The 22,201-nt window shown below is 34.3% G+C and overlaps 1 protein-coding gene across 1 annotated transcript; it reads right to left on the bottom strand.

The window, feature by feature from the left end:
• Positions 1-11,374: 11,374 nt before the first annotated feature.
• Positions 11,375-15,023, bottom strand: LOC128202973 (uncharacterized). The gene is made up of 4 exons (XM_052904189.1): positions 14,612-15,023; positions 14,169-14,342; positions 12,846-13,028; positions 11,375-12,043 (listed from the first exon to the last, which is right to left on the bottom strand). Exons 1-4 carry the CDS (start codon positions 14,886-14,888, stop codon positions 11,922-11,924), a joined length of 756 nt encoding a protein of 251 aa, XP_052760149.1. The 5' UTR covers positions 14,889-15,023; the 3' UTR covers positions 11,375-11,921.
• Positions 15,024-22,201: the final 7,178 nt, after the last annotated feature.

The following is a 22,201-nucleotide window of genomic DNA, read 5'->3' as shown; positions in this document are numbered from 1 at the left end:
AACAGTGAAAAATATCAAGTCGATATTTTTACTGTTTGAAACAGAGAAATATAATTTTTATTTCCCTGATAAATATCTATGAACCACCCCGGACAGCATATGCTATAGATGTGTTCATCAAGCAGGCATATTAGATTTAAAGGCAAAATTATATTGGTTTTGAATTATTGTAAATGTTTGTATGCAATGTTCTGCACATGTTAATATGAAATGTTATTCAAAAGTTGTTATAAATTGCCATGTAAATGTTATTTATGTAATATTAATATGTAAGGTTGTTTAAATATTGTTATATATTGTCGTGAAAATGTTGTTATATATTGTTGTAAACATTGTTATGTAATGATTGGTAAATGCTATTTATGACATGATATGCAAATCATATTTATGGAATGATGTGAAAATTTTCTTTACGTAATGTTTTGCTAGTGCTGTTATGAAATGTTGTGCAAATGCTCGTTGTGAAATCTTGTGAAAATATTATTCTGTAATGTTATGTAAATGTTGTTATGAAATTTCAATTTTAGGTTTATGGTTTTACAATAGAGGGACATTTTTGAGGTTAAGATACAAGACATTTCCATCATTATAATAATCGGTCAGACATTCTTTATGACATGCTTTCATTTGAAAGCTACAAAAACATAAATCCTGCAATATACTGTGAATGATTTTGAAAGAGCCTTTCTATTTTGATCTAAAATCTACAGCAATGATGATGGCATAAACTTATGAACTTACACCTAACTCAAGTTACGTGAATTGACGACGTTATATATTTTCTGAAAATAACTTTGAATAACACTTCTTTCATAGTATGTGTTATGGTTGCCTTAGGCACTTCGTAGTTCGTACATATATAAACACACACTTCCTCGTATAAAAATACTATTTGGCAGATTTTGAAGAGCTCTTATATAAGACAAATACAGTCCGATAATAAAAGCAGGCTAGTCAGATGGAGGATTTTTGTATTGTAGTTGGAGGTCAGACGTTCGAGATTGCAAAGACTCTTGTCGACAAGGGCCCGCCTTCAAAACTACAGAAATTGGCAAAATGTGAACCAATCAGAAGAATTGAACGGCCGCCAGAGGTGTTTTCCGCCATTTTGAGTCTGTATCAGACGGGTGAGTTGCACATGCCTATGACGTCATGTCCGGCAGCGTTTCTTCGCGAGCTTGAGTTCTGGGAAATTGGCACTGAATCTATTCCTTTATGTTGTTCTCAAAGGTACGTATGGTTATGTTTATTACTTGAATAATTTTAGGAAAATATAAACTGTTCGAAATGTTATCAAGGATTGAATGTTTTATAGTGATAATATTGCGGCTCATCACATTAAAAAAAATACTCAATATTTATATTCAAATAACTTTTTTTTTTCTTGGATAGTCCTAATTTACAATACTGACCAATAAAGCTTCCAAATATAAATACGGCTGTTTTAACTTTGAATTGATTCCTCTAAACAATGGAAACGTATAAATATATACTTTTTCGATAAGTTGGTCCACTTTATAAGAAGTATAAAAGGTATTTTTGAATGAAGGGTTGAAATGCTACAACAAAATTAATAATTAAAATGTAATTATACAAGTCATTCCTATACCTCAGTGAAATACAGTTTTGAGTGATGTAAAATATATTCTTCAACTGTAACTCCACAATATTTAACACTGCATTGTTAAATAAAAACACAAAAGTTAAACATAAATTATTTTTAGCCAATACCTTTCTCTTATTACACTTAAGTGTTTTCTAGCAGGCGCCCGTTATCTTTCCGCTCAATATATTTAGCGCTAGGATCTGTCATTTTTGCCAAGGAAAACAACAAGTGGAATATGGACGCTTAAGTCGCCAACACAAAAATCGTCAAAGACTCTGAAGCGACTGTTTATATGGATAATGCATTTCACTATGTATCATACATTAAAAGGTAAGTTGTTTACGCAATTTTTCAGTTATATTCATGCTCATTTATGGAGACCTTTCTGTTCACAGAATAGAACACTTTCTAAAGGACCAAGCTCTTCAACAAAGTTTTTTGTCTGCGCAATCAGATGATTCTGTTTCCTGTCATGTTAGACACTGTTCTGGATTACGGAAGATGGTGGCTGGTGTTTGGAAGGTTTTGGATTATAAGGATTCTTCATTTCTCTCATTGGTAAGTGATTGTGTATGTTTTGATCAAAATGAGGACATTTGGACAAATCCGAAAACACAACTAAGGCAAAAATACGTCTATAAACCGCTTGACCCAAATAATGACCTTTTGGCTTGACACCATTATTAGTAAAAACGTCCGAAAGCGAAAAGGTTGCTTAATTGAGTCATATGCTATGTACTTGTCTTTCGAAATTAGCTGCCGGTTGTGCCAGCAGCATTCAAACTCCTCGGCTATTTGTATCGAAAACAACCTCGGATGAATGCCGGTATATTAGTTCAAGTAGTTCGTAAATTTAATTAAATGGAATGTTTTAGATTTGTATTTATTGATTTAAGTTTAAATTGAGTGTTTTATTGCAAACATAATTACGATTCAAAAGAGTTATGTCATAAAGATTAACTGCTAAATAAAATTACTACGCGATCTACTTGCAGCGGACTTAAACGTACCGCTTTTTGAGTATGTTAAACGTCCAAATACATCCGAGGTTGTTTTCGATAAAAATGGCCGAGGAGTTCCGAATGGCCAAAATGTCATTAATATAACTTGAAACGTCCGAAAGCGAAAAGTTTGTTTAAGTCAAAATCCTATGGACTTGTCTATTGATATCAATTGCCTGTTACGTCAGGAGCATATAAAGCACCAATCGGGGCACCTCGGCACTTTTCATTCGAAACATTCTCGGACGGTTTACAATGTAAACATTATTTATATTTAACTACGTTACTAGTAGCTCGCGTAGTAATTTCACTTCAGCAGTTCAGGACTTTATATTCTTGGAAATATGAAAGGTCAATGTAGTAATACTTTTCACTGCGAATCATTTTATACTTATCAATAAAAAATATGCGTTGAAACACTACACTAAATTAATATAAATATTAAAAATTACGAACTACTTTACTCATGCACCGGCGCACATCCGAGGCTCGTTGTATGGCGGAGATGGCCGAGGTGTTCCGATTGGAATATCATGACAAGCAGGAATAGGAATTAATAGTTGATAAATTTATCTTTGACACTATATCAGTTATGTTTAACACAAAAAAATAATTATTGTAAATTACTTTCACAGCATACATGAGCTTCATAACAAACCACACCACTGGAACTGCAGTTCATCTTTTAGAAACAAAATCAACTATGACTTTATGATACTTACCTGCGTCATGTTTACTATACGATCCATATCTTGTTGTCATTGCTTATATAGCCGAGTTATCTCCATCATTGAATGACAGCTCTTCATTTCAATTCGAAAAAGGTCACTTCCTTAATAATCCCCGGCTTTAAAATGATGCACACCGCATCAAGTAAGTTATTATAGCATTTTATCCATGTCAAAGCATATTAAATATTTGTTAACCAGCTTAACATGCAATAACCTGTAATATTGAAGATTTCATTAAAGTATCCATCGAACCGGAAAGAAAAAATGACATTTACTCTTCTTTTACCGCATAAGAAAAAAAAATACGTAGTTACCGGAAGTAACATTAGCGACATCGATTTTGGACAACCACTATCGATTGTCGCCGACATAGCATTGTCAGCGACGATTTATCGATTATACTCGATAATCGTTTCATCACTTATGGACATATACGAGTGTTTCTGTTTAACTTCATTCCCTTTATTTTTCGGGATCAAACGCGGGTTTGCAACAAACCTTCAATCGTCGTATTTCAAACAAGCTGGTATAAAGAAATAATTGTGACCCCGATAACCAGGCCACGAGTAGAAACGATGCTGAGTTTTAAAGCGTCACAGTGGCACATTTTTACTGTCAATGAACCAAGCTTCAGTCTTATCAAATCAGCTTTTTGAAAAACGTGGTTTCTCGCAATTCGTCGAATTCGCCTTTGTCCTGGTTTTAACAAACGGCTGTACTTAACCGTCACTATGACAAAAGGCCAATATGGCCATAATATTCCAGCTGTACTTTATTATCACCATTTTCATGTTCGCTGTGCTAAGAGTCATTATGTAAATTCCTATCTCAGTCGTACTTCACTATCAACGTGTTCATTGTCAGTTTGGCCATTCTAGTTCAGCTGTACTTCACTATCAACCTGTTCATTGTCAGTATGCCCATTCTAGTTCAGCTGTACTTCACTATCAACGTGTTCATTGTCAGTATGCCCATTCTAGTTCAGCTGTACTTCACTATCAACCTGTTCATTGTCAGTTTGTCCATTGTAGTTCAGCTGTACTTCACTAGCAACGTGTTCATTGTCAGTATGCCCATTCTAGTTCAGCTGTACTTCACTATCAACATGTTTATTGTCAGTTTGCCCATTCTAGTTCAGCTGTACTTCACTATCAACCTGTTCATTGTCAGTTTGTCCATTGTAGTTCAGCTGTACTTCACTAGCAACGTGTTCATTGTCAGTATGCCCATTCTAGTTCAGCTGTACTTCACTATCAACATGTTCATTGTCAGTTTGGCCATTCTAGTTCAGCTGTACTTCACTATCAACATGTTCATTGTCAGTTTGTCCATTGTAGTTCAGCTGTACTTCACTAGCAACGTGTTCATTGTCAGTTTGCCCATTCTAGTTCAGCTGTACTTCACTATCAACATGTTCATTGTCAGTTTGCCCATTCTAGTTCAGCTGTACTTCACTATCAACATGTTTATTGTCAGTTTTCCCATTCTAGTTCAGCTGTACTTCACTATCAACGTGTTCATTGTCAGTTTGCCCATTCTAGTTCAGCTGTACTTCACTATCAACGTGTTCATTGTCAGTTTGTCCATTGTAGTTCAGCTGTACTTCACTGTCACAATGACAAAAGGCCAATATGTCCATTATATTCCAGCTGTACTTCATTATCACCATGTTTATGTTCGCCGTGCTAAGAGTCATTATGTTCATCCTATTTTAGCCGTACTTCACTATCAACATGTTCATTTTCAGTTTGCTTATTGTAGTTCATCTGTACTTCACTATCAACATGTTCATTGTCAGTATGCTTATTGTAGTTCAGCTGTACTTCACTATCAATGTGTTCATTGTCAGTTTCCCCATTCTAGTTCAGCTGAAGTTAACTAGAAACGTGTTCATTGTCAGTTTTCACATTGTAGTTCAGCTGTACTTCACTTTCAACATGTTCATTGACAGTTTGCTCATTGTAGTTCAGCTGTACTTCACTAGCAACGTGTTCATTGTCAGTTTGGCCATTGATGTTCAGGTGAAGTTAACTAGCAACGTGTTCATTGCCAGTTTGTCCATTCTATTTCAGCTGTACTTCACTGGCCATAGTCAAAGTCAAAGTCAAACACCCTTTATTCACTCATACCATAAAGATGGCAAATGAGGTCTTGTACAAAACATATATACATGGCGGCAGATACATTGTTAATTTTTAAACTTCAATTCATATGATACCCAATACGGGTATCGGAGAGTCATTCACATGAAATCATAAAACATAATTGGCTAATCACAATGAATCAGGTTGTATCAATAGTATAATTATTACCTGTAAATCACTTGTACATAATACAAAGAATTCTCTAATAATTGTGTGGCTAATTTGGACATGCGTTTTCATTGTCATTTTGTCAATTCTATTTCAGTTGTACTTCACAATCACTGTGCTCATGGTTCTCATGTCCATCTTTGTAATCGCGTACAGCACAGATGAAAGCTTCCATCGAGCCATGACAAACTGCGAGCGTCTAGACTACATGATCAGGAACAACATGGAGAATGTCGAAAACGTTGAGAGTAAGTAATTTCAATGCTTTCCACAGATTTCAGAACATATCACACATCAAAGCATGTCATGAACGTTTTATAATAATCGTTAACTTCTATCTCGTAATTCAGTTTATTCATTATCGACAAAAGCATGTTTATTTTTTCTGTTTTTCCAGAAGACTTGTTGAAACATTGCGATTCTCTGGTCGTACCGTTCGCTTTATTCACTAGCAACACACGTAATGGCAACTTCGAAGACAACATGGATACCGATCAAACAACACTTAACTACATAATTCCGATCGAAGATGAGATATATCCACCATCAACACCATTTTCAACGTTTCTTGAAGGCGAGACAATAAAGCCCTTTTCCTTCGATCAAATGGCTAAAGCCATTGATGACCTTTTTGCAAAGGAGGTAGACTCGCTTGAAGCGTCCGAGAAACAAAGCAAATCAAACAATGACTCAACTGATGAAAATATGGTTTTAAATGGCAGTGCAAGAGAGGGAACAAACGGTGGCATTACCATTGAATCAATTACAGAATTTGACACAGGCAGTAATGTATTTGGTGATTCAGACACGAACCGTCTCAGAGGCTTGCCGAATGACGAACCAGAACAATTAGAGAGTTTTAATCTCAGAGGCTTGCCTAATGACGACCCAGAACAATTAGAGCGTTTTGGTCTCAGAGGCTTGCCGAATGACGACCCAGAAGAATTAAAGAATTTCGATCTCAGAGGCTTGTCGAATGACGATCTTGAACAGTTAGAGGAGAACTTCAAAGGTAGCTCAACTGCACGAACACAAGATGGCAAAACGGACGCTGATAATATGGGTGTATTTAAACGATCAACACCATCAGTAAGACAAATAAGAGATGCACATCCCGACAGAATAATAGTATCTGCACCAACTACTCATACACTACATAACTCAGATTCAGGTTCTGGCTTTAAGATTGTGTCTATTCCAAACCTGAATGTTAAAATAACTGTTTTTGTCTGTTTGGAGCTGACAAGTCTAACCTTTTTCTCCATTGATATTCTTCTCCGTTTGTTCTGCTGTTCAAGCATCCGAAAGTATTTTACCTCATTCATTAACATTACGGACACGATTGCATTAGTATCGGCATATGTCTACATGCTTTGCCTTTATCAGGTGAAAGTTCAGCGTTATCAAAAAAGCTGGATTGATTTCCTTTGGTATGTTCAGCTCCTTAGAGCGTTCCGCTTGTTCCGGATAATGGGTCACCTGCGGGCAGGGAAAGTATTACAGTTCGTTGTTCTGAACAACATAAGGGATTTCCTTATAGTTGCGATTTTCCTCGTTGCGGGTATGTGCACCTTTGCCAGCGTCATTTACCTCGCCGAAGGTAAAGACGTTGTGAAAGACATCCCTACCGGCTGGTATTGGGCTGTTGTTACTATGACGACGGTTGGGTACGGAGACATAGTACCTCTGACAGCTGTTGGGCGCGCAATTTCTTGCGTATGCGCTCTTTGTGGAATTCTGATGTTAGCAATGACAATTCCTATCGTCACTGAGAATTTCATCAAGCTGTACCGACATGCGAGTGCTAAACCCGCTTCGAAGGATCATGTTAAGAAGTTTAAAGCTTTGAAACCGAAATCGGTCTCTTTGTCCATCAGCACTGATATAGATAGTAGGTTTTAGCTATGACACATTTATTAAAATTTCATATCCCGTTTATGCTTACTTTCAAACATCATGTCATACTCTCGAAATTGGAAAAGGAGGAACCAAAATATTGATTTAAACCATTTAGTATGTAAGCAACGTAAGGTTAAAGACGCACACTTACTCCTAAAATTAAATTTAACACAATTAATACTATTGTTTTAATATTCTGGATGAATAAATGTCGAAAGCAATTGTTCTTATGAAGGATACCGAGTTTAATTTGAAAGATTTTGCATGAAACATCGTATTTCTACCTTATGAGACTATAGTAGATCACAGTAAATCTTTTAGCATTCATCAATCATTTGATATTTTTTGCGCGTTTTTTCTATGGAATACACTGTTACAATCTTGTTATCAGTAATTAATATTTTCAACAAATGCATCATTTAGTAAGTAGTTAAAGATGTATCAGTCAAAATTTATGTTTGTTATACATATGTATGTATTGATTTTGAATGAGGGTGTAATGGGTGTATATGGTATCTATTTTATGACAGTGGGACCTACTAGTCATCAATGTGTATGTATCTGTATCGTATATTTCATTGTCGTGTGGCCTTACAGCGAAATAAATATATTGTCATGATTATTGAGTTAGTTTCACTCATATATTGTTGATATATCAGTTGTGTATGAAGTAAATACTGTACTCGACTAAATCGGGTGTACCTTGAAACGGTTATACCTCTTAAGCAATGTACCCATAAGATAAAGACTTTTATTATATAACCGTCATAAATCTACACGCCATACATATCGCAAAATACGGTAGTCCGTATTCCACTCTGGACAGTGCAATACGGCCGTATTCCACTCTTGTGACGTCACGTCATAACTAGTTTCGTTGCGCGATGTTAAAATGACGTCATAAAACAAAATAGTGCGTCGTTAAAATGAAATGTATTATGAAAACATGTGGCTTTTAAGCGATATAAGCAGTAATGTATATAATTAAAGGGTTCTTAGTACAGTGTTTTGATCCGGAATGTCGTAATCGACTCTCGTGGATTTTCGCAGATTTTGATTTCACTCCGAATCTGCAAAAATCCACTCGAGTCGAATACAACCTCCCGGATCAAAACGCAGTACTAATAACCTTATTATAGACCAATATGCTTTCTTATTGAAGTTGTTAAATATTACCTTACTTTTGAAATTGAAAGACAAAAGTTAGAAATTAAATTTATTTTATAAAATTTAAAATTAACAAAAACAAAAATAAAATAAATAAATAAATAAGAAACCATTATTAATATCTGAAGCAGGATTCGATTCAGAGCTTGCAAGACCTCTGCGGCATCGTTGCCTATCAGGTGTTATGTAACGCTAAACAAACAACATGCGGCGAAAGGCGCTGACATTCAAACGCGTATGTGTTTGTCTTACAGTTTAAGTGAGCACACTTTTATACAAAGTTATCTTTTTTGTCGGTCCCTTTCTTATGCAACTGATTATATAATAGTTATTGTTGTTGTTATTCTTGCATATAAATATGAGCCAATGCGACAGTGTTGCTTTAAAGAACTATATCCATGTATGACAGTACATATTACACAATTATACATTTATATATATATATAAAATAAAATTTATAAAATCACCAACAAAAGTTCAAGGACAAGCTCAGAAGCCCAACATTTGACCTTAAAATTTGTGTTTAGAACAAGACTTAAGCTTTATTGTATATCTCGATAGGTACAGTTCATAACGATTTGACAATCTTTACCATGAACAACTGTATATGTTTTTCGATATAATTACATTTGAAAAAAACACGGATGAAATGTACAGGGACAAACCCGCAGCCCAACATTTGACCTTGACCTTTGTTCTTAGAACAAGGATCATGGCCGAACATGATTTTGGATGTATAATTCGAAAGGTGCAGTTATGAGCAATGCGACCATCAACATCGACTTGCGGATTAAGGCGATGGCACACCCAGAGGTTTCAAGTTGACTTATTATTTAAACATTATATATTTTATAAGTTATGATAACTTAAACTTAGTCACTCGCGTTGTCATGATGTTGCGCGAGAGTGTGGTCTTGTGCTGTGAGGGAAACCATTGTACCCGGAGAAATCCGTTTGTCCGGCTTGATGACCACTAACCAAACTTACAAGCATAGTTGTTTATGTCTATATTCGAGATACAATTTGAATGCTGTCAGATTTCAATGACTATATATTTCCTTGGAAACAACCACAAACCCCAATAAAGCCATTAAAATCATGTATTGTTCGTATACTAGAGAACCCAGCGTTCGTTCTTTGTTACACTTCCAAAGTGTACCCCATTAAACGCAAACTCCTTAAACCGCATTTGCCATCTTGAAGCCTTTTATTCTGATGCAAAATATGAATAAAATAAACCACACTAACACGTAAAGTTTATTATCTTAAACGTTTCGGCGTAACACCTTCATCAGTGGATATAAACAAACAATATAAACAGGATGTTACGTCAACGTCATATATCTGCTGCACGTCGCTTGGCGGCAAAATAAGCGACGTTGCTAAATATATATAGATTCTTTATATGATAAAAAACATACAAATTAACATATTATTATTATTATTATTATTATTATTATTATTATTATTATTATTATGGATCATTAATTGATACAATTAATTAATTTTACTGCAAAATATGTGAATTCTTAAATAACATGCTGAAAAAAGCTATGACTGTAATATATAGCATTTTAAAGTAAATTTGCTTAAACTCGGATCTTATATCAGTAACTTTTTCACTTTGGTGACGTATATGTGTTTCATTATGTATCAAAATGTACTTGGTATTCTAAATGATGATGCTAAATTCAATACATCAGTTAAAGATATATGTGTTAAATATTTAGGTAGGATGCCGTGAAAGGTATTCCAACCTTGATAAAATATATACATGTATAGTATATACTGTCAATCTGATATGCAGTGATCATTAACGAAAGTATTGCCTGTGAACAGGAATAAAATACAGCTAAACAAATATAAAAAAAAATCCCACATGGGAATTTTACCACGTCATTTAAAACAGAAATTTAAGCCATGCTCTTGTTTTCATTTAAAGATGCAATCTTACTCCCAAATAAGATTTAACACAATTAATAATATTGTTTTAATACTCGAAAAAGAATGAATAAATGTCGAAAACAATGGTTCTAATGAATGATACCGAGTTAAATTTGAAAGAAATAAGTATAACGCATGATATCTTTACCTTATGAGATCATAGCAGACCACAGTAAATCTTTTAGCATTCAATCGTTTAATATTGTTGCGCCTTCTGTTATTAAATACACGGTTACAATTTTGTTATCAGTAATTAATATTTTTCATAAATGCATTATTTAGTAAGTAGTTTATCAGTCAAAAATATATTTGATATGCATGTGTATATATTGATTTTGAATAAGAGGGTCACTTTAAAATATCAACGTATACTTGTATTTCAGATATTTCGGCCTATATATCACACTATCACTATCAGTCTGCACTTTCATGTTTTGCGATCTTATCTCACATATGTGGGAAATGGCTTCGAAGAATTTTTATATCCTCTTAATTTGAAAACTTCAGGTATTTTCCGTAAAAGGTAGACGCTTTCGAATTGGTTATCCACATAATCGGTTGAAATGGAATATCTACGGAACACGCAATAACAAAAAGTATATACCATTGGAAATTCCTTGTTTTCATTTGTACACACACAGTTTTCAATGATAACTATAAAATTCTTGTTCGTTGAAAATAGCGCTCACGATAAGGTCAATGAAATTTAATGGTTGACAAGTCAGACAGGTTTGAAAAAGCATTTTATTGCAAACACTGAAGGTGAATTTGGATATTATATAAATAAACATAGATATAATTAAATAGTATAGAAAGAAGTATGAATAAGGCATAATTATCTTTCATAAGGATAAATTCAAATATACAACATTGAACTCAATGCAACACATCTTACATAATTCACAATTATGTCAAACATACATACTAAAGAACAAAAAATGTTACGACGCCATTCAAACACACTTTTTAATAAAAGTATTGCCAAATCATACTTTTGTGTGATTTTTTAGTGTTACGTCATGAAGCAAATGTGCCAACACACATGTGATCCTCGTCATACAGATATGCTGAGAAGGCCAATATATGGCAAAGGACTGTAACTCAAAGTACAGAATCGTGAGAAAGGCATTTATGCGCGAGTAAATGAAAACAAATCGTAAAACTGCAGATATTTTCTTGTACGGGTTGTCATTTGACGCATGTTCAGTTATCATGATAAACCACTAATGGGTCTTCTTCAGATAAACGTTAAAATGAAGCGTTAAACGGACCTCAATTTCAAATGCTGGTCCCCATTCTGTTGTTTCTGCTCTGTAAATACTGGTTTATAATTGGTCCACCTCAAGTGGTCCAGCTTCCATTTGTACTTTCTGGTGACAGAGCCTAGAATACATCAATACAAAGAATTACCGGAAGCCGACTGTTGACAAGAATTTAGTATGTAGTTTAATTCGTTCAACGTCAAAAGTCTAAGAAAAATCTTTGCGAAAGACAACACTTGAAATCGATCATTTCATTGTGTACATAAAACTTCCATTTCGCTAAGAAAACACTATCTTAATGTTTATGTTTAGTAAACCTACACAAATACATGAAGTTCTATGACGAAATTTACATAAGTAAGCTGACGACCGGTGATTTATACAGGATACAATGATATGATGCCTTTTTGGCGCCTCCTATCACGTTAAGGTTGGTCTGCATATATTAAACGAGTCTTGATACGCGTCCTAACGTAATATTTCTTTAATTGTATGCCCTTCTAAGACTTCTTCCATGTTTTGGCGCATTTTACGTAGATTGAAGACGTTAACAAGGAATCTCCCGGAATTTCCATTCCGGAAATGACATAATAAATCAATCGCATTAATCTTAAAGAGCATGTTCTTAAATATAAAGTTGAATATTCTTTCATAATGGTTTCTTAAGGAAATCAATAAAATTCCTAAAATATATTAATTATTTATGAATATAAATATCGCATTTAACACCGGATTGTTACAATTCATTGCGGCGAAGTGTATCCCCTACCCATGGACATGGAAAGGGATGCGGAGGAGCATATACCAAAAAGTTGTATACAAGCAGATACATAGTAGGTAGGTTAAACAATTTACCATTCAGGTCGTTACAATTGTAAAACACATTTATTTTTAATTGATGAATAGGTCCAGAAATAACTTACAGCAGTCAACATCTTTCAACTTATTAATACTCCAGATTACACCAATGCTGCAGTAAAACATAACGGCTAGTCCCGAGATGCCTGCATACATGTAGAACAGCGAAGTAAGATTGGAGGACTTAAACCCCATGTCCGGCACAACCTTGGCTCCAAAAACGATGTACAAAGCCATGTACATGAACTCTGTAATACAGAAGTGCAAAATTCATCGGAATTTTCAAGACATGTACAAAGTCATCGTCGGATACCCCCCATACATCACTGCGCTATCTATACCTCATTGTATAACGTGGGCGATCTCGTAATCCTGATTAATAATTGAGGCAGATTCATTTGTTCCGCAAGGGACCAATGTGGGAATATGCGCAGTCACTGAACAAATATTCAGGCGATAGTTCGACTTGAACTCGCCCCACCAGTTCACTACAAATCTAACGAGCTGCGTAGACCTCACCCCCCCACACACACACACTGACAGGAGTGACTTAATAGAGCGCATTAAATTGTGGCCCGCGAATTTATTGAGAGTAGAGTTGTCTCCCCTGCCTCATGTATATGCATTAAAACGAGATTTTGTCAGTAAAAATATTTGTGTGACGGAAAAAAATATCGTGGTTGCCGACGATGTTTTGAAAAGAATGTTAAAAAACATTCAATACGCCACGTATAACGACTACAAGTTTATTTTTACGCTACGCTGGTTTAATATACTCTTTTACGATTTTTTTTATTTCACGTATTAATAGGTATATGACAGAAAGTAAAATATTAATGATTAAGTATGGAGAGGGTTAGCGTAGCGAAGGAGCCTCTCTGAATCATTAAGATTTTGATTAAGGTCATATAACTGACTGAGAATACAACCTTATGGGCTGACACATTTTAATTGCAAAAATTTACGCAGGGTGTGTGTATCGGTTTGGTGGCAATAGGCGGCCCTTTAAACAGCCGCGATAGATGAAATTCTTAATGATTAAGCCTAGTTCTGAATAATTGTCTATCTGCATCATTGGCTGAAAATATAGGTTTTATTGAAAAAAATAATATAGCATTGATCTGCTACTATTTAACAGAAATTGTATGAGCATTGTACATAAAGGCTCGCATCCTTAAACAATCTTTGAACCCTTTGAAAAAAATGACGACAAGTGGCAGTTCCTCAATATTGTATAGTTTCCATAACATTATCATAAGGTTTAAAATAAAGTTTTAACACGTTAAAATGGACAACTTCTTTTACTTATAATTTTTAAAATCTGATGCACTCTTCAGATTTCAAAATCACCTCGGTACCATACATAAAGGTCAATGTCATGTCCTTACCAAATAAAATGGTTGCACAGAAAACCAGCACGCGCAATATGGAAGAACACCATGTTAGTTTCTTGCAGCAGTAGATGGGCACCGAAACGATACAGGTGAGAACGAGCAGGAAGGCGATGAAGAAATATGGAGCAAAGTTGAGGTAATTGATGACTTCAAAATATGTCGGGAGTGCTAAAAAAGAAGAAAACAAGCATGTTTTAATATCTATAACATTGTCAGAATGAATGATTTAGCAGATGTGTTTTATCCCAAGTGCCAATCAAACTATTGGAATTATTATTTTGTTTTCAAAATATCTTACTCAGAAACAGCTTAGTCTTGTAATGCATTACTTTCCTTATCAATTGTTCTGCTTGAAAGCTTGCACATTGTGTATTGTGGTATATCACTTACCAATGCGCTTACCAATGGAATATGATATGGTGATATAATAAACATACCAACTCCTTTTGTCTTGCCACATGTGTCGTAACAACAACAACCACCATACTTGAAATCCAGTTTAGTGCATGGTCTGTCATACCGGTTACATTCTGACCGGATTTCTGCATATTTAAAGTTCAGGTAGCTGAAGGTAAAATTAGTATATCCGACATCTTCTGAATTCGTTTCACTTACTAAATAAGTCCAGGCATTTGACGCGGGTGCCAAAAGTAAATGCAAAATAAATACGCATGAAACATATATGAAAACATGTCGTAACTGATCTTTAACCATTTTTAAACAGTTATTTGTTCTTTTTTAGTATGAACAAAAATGCCTTTTAATAAAGCTGTATTCCTTCTTAACGTACTGGTTCCTTTTAAAAGCGAACTATTCTGTAAATGTCTTGTGTATATATATCTACAATAGAAGAATATGCGCATGTAAAATATTTCGAAATTACAGTGGAATCCCACATATTAGCTGCAAATTTTCCTTGTGGTTATAAAAAGATAAGACAAGAATAGACAAAAAGTCAAAGCGAAAGTACTACGTATTCAATGAACCAGTACATATCAGGTGCATTTTAATTTTAAAATGTATCCTTCTTTTACTGACCGTTCCAAGGCGGTACCTAACATTCCATGATAAACATACCTAGTTTTTTTTATAGTATATATATGCACTGTGTTGTTTGTGGAGTTGTGTGCTGTTTTTCCATGTTTCTTGTTCGTGATGTTTTTAGTTTTGTTTTTGTTTTCCTATGTCTTTGGCATTTACCCTGTGCTATTAAACGGGGTTTATGTTAAAATTTTGGCTACTGAGTTTGTTTCTGTAGTTTTTCACATAAATATTGGTGTTATTTATTCAAAAATGACCTGTGCTTTTATTTAAAACGGTTATTTTACACAAAAATAATTTATAGTTTATATAACTTTATCTAATATTACAGCGATTGTGAAACAAGCTATAACAACTTATATTAATCACTCTCGTTGGCACGATGTTGCGCGAGAGAGTGGTCTTGTGTTGTGGGGGGAAACGGAGTACCCGGAGAAAACCCACTTGTCTGGCTTGGTGACCACTAGCCAAACTCACATGCGCCCAAGCCGGGAATCGAACCCAGGTCGCCTTGGTGAGAAGCGAGTGCGCTAACTCCTGCGCTAACCGGATAACCTTTATCATTTATAAAACACAATACTACAACAAAATGAATTAATAATCCTTATCTCACGTGAACAATCAAAAGTGATTTAATAAAGCAAAAAATGTGCTGTTGCAGATGGTGTTAACGGCAACATGACTGCCGAAAGAGTTTTAACTAATTTTAATGCATTAATTAGTACGATTCAGTAAGAGCAGAGCCAATTTTTCGGCAAATCTAGATGCACTATTACTCCCAAAGAAGATGTAACACAGTTAATACAATTGTTTTAATATACCCAAAAGTATGAACAAATGTGGAAAACAATGGTTCTTATGAAGGATATCGAGTTTAATATTAAGGAAATGTGCAGAAGACAGGGTATTTCTACCTTATGAGACCATAGGAGAACGCAGTAAATCTTTTAGCATTCACCAATCATTTAATATGTTTGCGTTTTCAGTTATTAAATACACAGTTATAATATTGTTAAAAGTAGTTAATATTTTCCATAAATGCATTATTGAGTAAGCAGTTGAGGGTGTATCACTCAAAGTTTATGTTTGTTTCACATGTGTATGTATTGATATTGAATAAGAGTGTCACTTTAAGAAGAAAACATAAGATAAGTTTAATTCAAAATCATGATTCATATAAATCTCAATATACATGTATATGTAATGTATCAAACAGATCTAAATAGTAATAAAAGCATTCTCTTTGCCAGAGTGATGATACTCTGAGATTTATGATTATCAATCCTATGATGAATGAGAATGTACTATTACATTATTAAGCTGGGTCAATGAGTGAATGAATGTATTTGAACATGCTTCAAATCTTTTCTTGCATCTATACAACTATTTAAAATTTAGAATTGTTGTTATTTTCACATCGTTTAAACTGAAGGAATTTTTTTTTAAATTGCATTATTAAAGTATTGACGGTTTTATATACATTCATACATGTTTAGTATGCGCTGTGAACAATGTGTAAACAATTTTTCAACCTAATGATAAACCTTGTAACAATTTCCCATCTATTATTCATATTCTGCTATTTGAAATATATGTCAACAATATACATTTGTTAAGTACATCACAAAAGCAACAGGACAGTATACCCGTGTTAAGAATGCGAATTTAAAAGTAAAAATAAGAACTCAATTGTTAATAATTATTTAATTATATGATGAAAATTGTTGTTGTTTTTAGCCTAAAACCGTTAGTAGCACGATTGCAAATTGAATTATTTCAGGCTAGGTAAATCTATTGTAATGAGTGTGTAATATGTTTGTATTTGTGTATATGGTGTTTATACGTTTGTATCTCTAGTACATCCTTTGGGCCCTTGCCTTGTGCCTGTTGTTTTTTTTACTTTTTGTCAGCTTGGCTTGTCCCTGTAGTTTTTATTGTATGAGTGGATTAACAAATAACTGTTTAATGCTGCACTCTCACAAATTTACCGTTTTTACAACTTTTTTATTTTTTGTCTTGGAAAGAAGAGTTAATTTTAGCGTAATTATCTGCAAACCAATGTTCCGTTCGAAAATTAATGTTTCATGGCTTAAACCGTTACTAACGGTTTAAGAAAAATGCATAAAAATCAATGTTTGAACTTAAATATCAAACTTTTCGATCTCATTTTTGTCTTATATAACTGGTTTTCATGCATTTTCGCAATAATTGGCTCGTTCCAAGACAAAAAATAAAAATGTTTACAAAACTTTCAATCTGTGAGAGTGCAGCTTTAACTGAGTATTTTACAGTTGCTGTTTGGTTCATAAAAAGTCTGTAAAATAACTCAATTTCAACAATTTCAATTTAAAGAAAATCGTTACAAAAGAATCCCTTTAAAGGGTGTCATTTAAATACAAAAGGAGTAGGTTCAGGAAGGCTCGATTTAAGCCCTGCGAATTTGCAAAAACAAACAATTAGTTATCGAGACATGTTTTAAAAATGTTTAGCATGCAAATGTAGACACATTGTGTTCTAATTCACCAAACATTTTTCAAAAACATGATTAAAAACTACGATTGGAAGGTGAACGAAATGCCAGGTTTGCCATTTACCCGGAATTTGATAAAAAAAAAGAGAAGAAGATAGAATGTGGCTGTATGTTACACATAAAATAATTTAACCACATACTTTGTATTTATGACAAATGATAAAAATGCCATTTAAACTACAATCTGTACCTATATTGCATCATGTAATTCTTTCTTGTTTAGTGAGAGAGAAAATTGTAATCTATTTCAACGAATGTATTAACACCACAATGGCAGTTTTATTTTATTTATTTATTTATTTGTTTATTTGTTTATAATGTGTTAATAATTTTATTTATTTTTGATATTTAAAAAAGGAGGGGTGCAGGACCAAAAAGGAGCCTTCGTGAACTGACAAGTGAGTGGTCATATATTATTCGCCAATGCTAACCATTAATGTAAAACTTGAGGGTATGGTTTTTTGTGTTGTTTGTATTTGTGAAAGTGGTGTTGATATATTTGTGTCTTTAGTTTATTCACTTACTTTATTGTCATTTTGTCACTGACGTGTGTCCCTTAACAGGTTTTATTTTTAATTTTCGACAACTGGGCTTGTCCCTGTAATTTTCATTGTATTAAAATGCACTATTCTGGACGCCATTAAAACAGTTCTAACTTGTTTATTAATGGTGGTTTAAACTAAGTAGGTCATGCACTATGACGTAACAGCCTTATAAGATAGTCGACTTCGTCACTTTGCTTAAATAAATGAAATAAAGGGTATGTACCACTGCACACTGATTATCTGCATAGTAGGTGTAGACCTTTAATTCTCGAAACTTTGTTTTGTGTATTATATTAGTTGTTGAAATATGGAAACAAAAATACATATTAATTGCATTGAGGCCCGCGACTCCAAGTTTGGTTATATCCGCGCTGTACTTTTGTATTCCGGCATTTTATTTTTAGCAGAATATAACTATTTTTAGATCGCTATATCTACAAGATAAGTGTGGGTCAAAATAATGGATGCTCTGTTAAACAAAGGTAACTTGCTGATATTTACTCTAGAGTTAATAATGATGCAAAAAGCTACAGAAACAAGCTCAGTAGCAAACAGTTTAAACATAAACCCGGTTTAGTGCCAAAAAAATCCTGATATGAATATCGACCGCCAGTATCCATATGCTTTTATATAACTTTTATGAGATACAAAGAAGAATCAAAATTGATTGTCTTAATGTCAAACACGTTGTATCTAGGACCAATAACTACTATCTCGTTGATTACGCTTCAAATACAAAGATGTGTCTGTCATTCATCAACAGCAAAGTTTATTCATTTAATGACTTGAACATTTACGGCCTTTCAAGCATATATTTCTAATAAGATGTTTTCATTTATTTAAAAACAACTTCGTTTTGGTGTATTCTCGGCATAGTGTTAGACATTCGACTTTTAATTTATTTAAGCACACCTGTACTGATAGTATTCTGCATTCTAGTGCAAAATATCTGATAAAACAAAAAATATTTTGCAGTTCAGAATTTTTCATTTGTTTTGTGAAATTTATATACGAAATATATTCGTTTTCACCAAATATTTTTGTTGTCGCCTTTCAACTTCAGTTGTCCCTGAACATTGATTTTAATAAGCATAATATGTATAAATTATAAACGCCGTCATTATATAAAGCAGGGAGGAGAGGGGATTTGAGAGAAGGGGAAAGATTTTATTTATTTATTTATTTATTTGTTTGGGGGGGGGGAGAAAGAAGGAAATAAAGAGAGAATTGTGTAAAAGGGGTAAAGGAAAGATAACTTATGAGGAGGGGGAAAGGATGTTGTTGAGGGAGAGGGCTAGACTATGGGAATGAGAGATAGGTGATGAGAGAGTATTTGAGGGGAATGAGAGTATGTTAGAGGGTATTTGAAGCACGAAGATGAAAAGAGTGGGATAGAAAAGAAGCTAGAAGGTGTAAAGGCGAGAAAGAGTGGGGTAGAAGAGGGTAGGAGAGAAGCAAGTAAATGAAAAGGCAAGAAAGAGTGGGGTATAAGAGAAGCTAGAAGATGGAAAAGCGAGAAAGAGTGGAGTAGGAGAGGGTAGGAGAGAAGCAAGAAAATGGAAAGAGTGGGATAGAAAAGGGTAGGATAGAAGCTAGAAGGTATAAAGGCAAGAAAGAGTGGGGTAGAAGAGGGTAGGAGAGAAGTAAGAAGATGGAAAGGGTGGGGTAGAAAGGGTAGGAATAGAAGCAAGGAGATGGAAAAGCGAGAAAGAGTGGAGTAGAAGAGAAGCAAGAAGATGGAAAAAGTTGGGTAGAAAAGTTAGGAGAGAAGCTAGAAGATGGAAAGGCGAGAAATAGTGGGGTAGAAGAGGGTAGGAGAGAAGCAAGAAGATGGAAAGGCAAGAAAGAGTTGGGTAGAAGAGAAGCTAGAAGACGGAAAGGCGAGAAAGAGTGGGGTAGGAGACGGTATAAGGGTGAGAAAATAAAACATGGGTAGAGAAATGTAAAGGAAAATTAGAAGAGAATGGGTAGAAGAAAGTAAAGGAACAATTTGAAAGATGATAATGGTAAAGGAGGGTTAAAAGTGGGAATGGAGAAAAAAGGGAACTAAGGAAATGGAAGAGTGAAAAAGCAGGCGGTAATTTGATAGTTCTCGTAGCATGCGCGACCACATACGCGTGTACGATGGGAAAGGCAGGAAAGAAGACAGATCTCGTACCATGCACGACCACACGTACGAGCGGTGGCTCTGAGAGCCTGGCTCGAAAACTAGCACAGCTAGTTCCCGTACAAATTCGTCCAAGAATAATAACCCTTGTACATTTTTTATCACAATGCAAAACATGTAGGTTTAAATGGCAGATTTCTATATCACTTTCCGTGGAAAAAAATATTTGTATAAATTCACACAGTAATAACCAGAAAACTTACATCTTATAACATCATATTTTTAGAACTTAATCCTGGAAAGACAATTATTAAAAAATGAGTTAATTGTCATATTTTAGAGATTTAGTAATATTTTTCTTCTTCCGGTTTTTCTACGGTGGTTGACATTATTAATAAATATTCTATAAATAAATGTATTACTACAATAACAATGCTTTACTGTAGTGCGTTTATCCATTACAATGAAAGGTGCGAAAATGACCATGAATAAAAGGATGTGTAACATAAGTTGCAAACCGGCAGTACATTTAACATTGATGTTGCTATTTAACTGTTTAAGTATAAAGGTTGAAATATGAAAAGTGCTTGATACTTCTTGGGGAGAAAACATTGTATTGCTACGTCTTAAAATATGTAATCAAATTGACTTTTATTGATTTTTTAACTGCCACTTATCACGCCGTTTTTGATCCACGTTTTGTTTTCGAGTGATTTTTTTCTCCAGTGCACCATTTCAATAAAATGCCTAAATCATAAACCTTACGCTCCTAAATAGTACTCAGTAAAGTTACGGGCAGAATGCATGCGATAGCAATCTGAACACTTTGGCCTCTCGGATGTATATGGACGATTTACAATGTCAAATATCTGTACATTTAATTACGCTGCAAGTAAATCGTATAATAATTTCAATTTGTCAGTAAACCTTAAAGGAAGTTCATCGGGGTTTGCGTTCTTAAGACTTCCTGCGATACGTAGATAGTCCCTAAATGACTAGCGCGTGTACCTCAAGCGTAAATCATACCACGTTTTCGTTTCATGACCTCAAATTAACTAATTATTTGATATTTAAGTAACAGATAAACAAATTAGTAATATCCTGTGTGGCTTTTCGTATAAAGATCACACTCCGTATGCTCATTTAGAGTTCAACCATCAATGTATTAATGACTAGACAACACATAATGTTAAAGGTGAATATCCAAGTGGCTAGGACACGTCCAATTGTTTCGCGCCCGTTAGGCCGTCTGAATTCACCCTGACTTCCGGTGAAATTCACAGAAATGAACTGAATTTCATTTAAAAAAAATCATTCGTCATTATAAACTAGAAATCCCATTGGTCATTGTAAAATAAGGCTTAAAATTAAGTGTGTGGTTAGGGTAACATGGCCCCCAAGAATAGGTAGGGTAGGTAGGGATTTAAAAAAAAATAGGTTTTTAGTTTGGAACAGGTTTGTTTGCTTTGTTTTTGTCCTTTTTCAACAGTATTTCAGTTTTATTAGGACATTGCTGTAGCTAAACTTTCGGTAACTATGATTTTCCTTGATAAACGTACCCTTAGATTGATATACCGGCGCTCTCCCAACTGTACAAATGGCAACATACCAAGGTTTCAGTCCCAGTTTAAAATAAAGTCAAATTTTGTTAGGCACCAGCCTGTGTCAGAACTCTCGGAATTTTATATTTCCTTTCTATACTACAAGTTTGTCCTGCTGCTATTTCATTTAAACTATTTTTTATGATTGCATCATCGGATAAAAACATGACAAGTGAAAGGCTCATGCCTTTTCCTGCAGTGGT

This window comes from Mya arenaria, chromosome 9 (assembly GCF_026914265.1).
Source record: "Mya arenaria isolate MELC-2E11 chromosome 9, ASM2691426v1".
NCBI classification, from domain to species: Eukaryota; Metazoa; Mollusca; class Bivalvia; order Myida; family Myidae; genus Mya; species Mya arenaria.
Note: the sequence above shows the minus strand (reverse complement) of the source record. Positions and strands in the feature narration are given on the sequence as shown.

Bases quoted from the DNA above. Each gene is read 5' to 3' on its own strand.
- LOC128202973 (XM_052904189.1), bottom strand. From the start codon at position 14,888: ATGGTTAAAGATCAGTTACGACATGTTTTCATATATGTTTCATGCGTA. The intron at 14,343-14,611 runs GTATGTTTATTA...CTTCTTTTTTAG, and splicing joins TGGCAAGACAAAAGGAGTTG to CACTCCCGACATATTTTGAA. The intron at 13,029-14,168 runs GTAAGGACATGA...TCTGTATTACAG, and splicing joins CTGTGCAACCATTTTATTTG to AGTTCATGTACATGGCTTTG.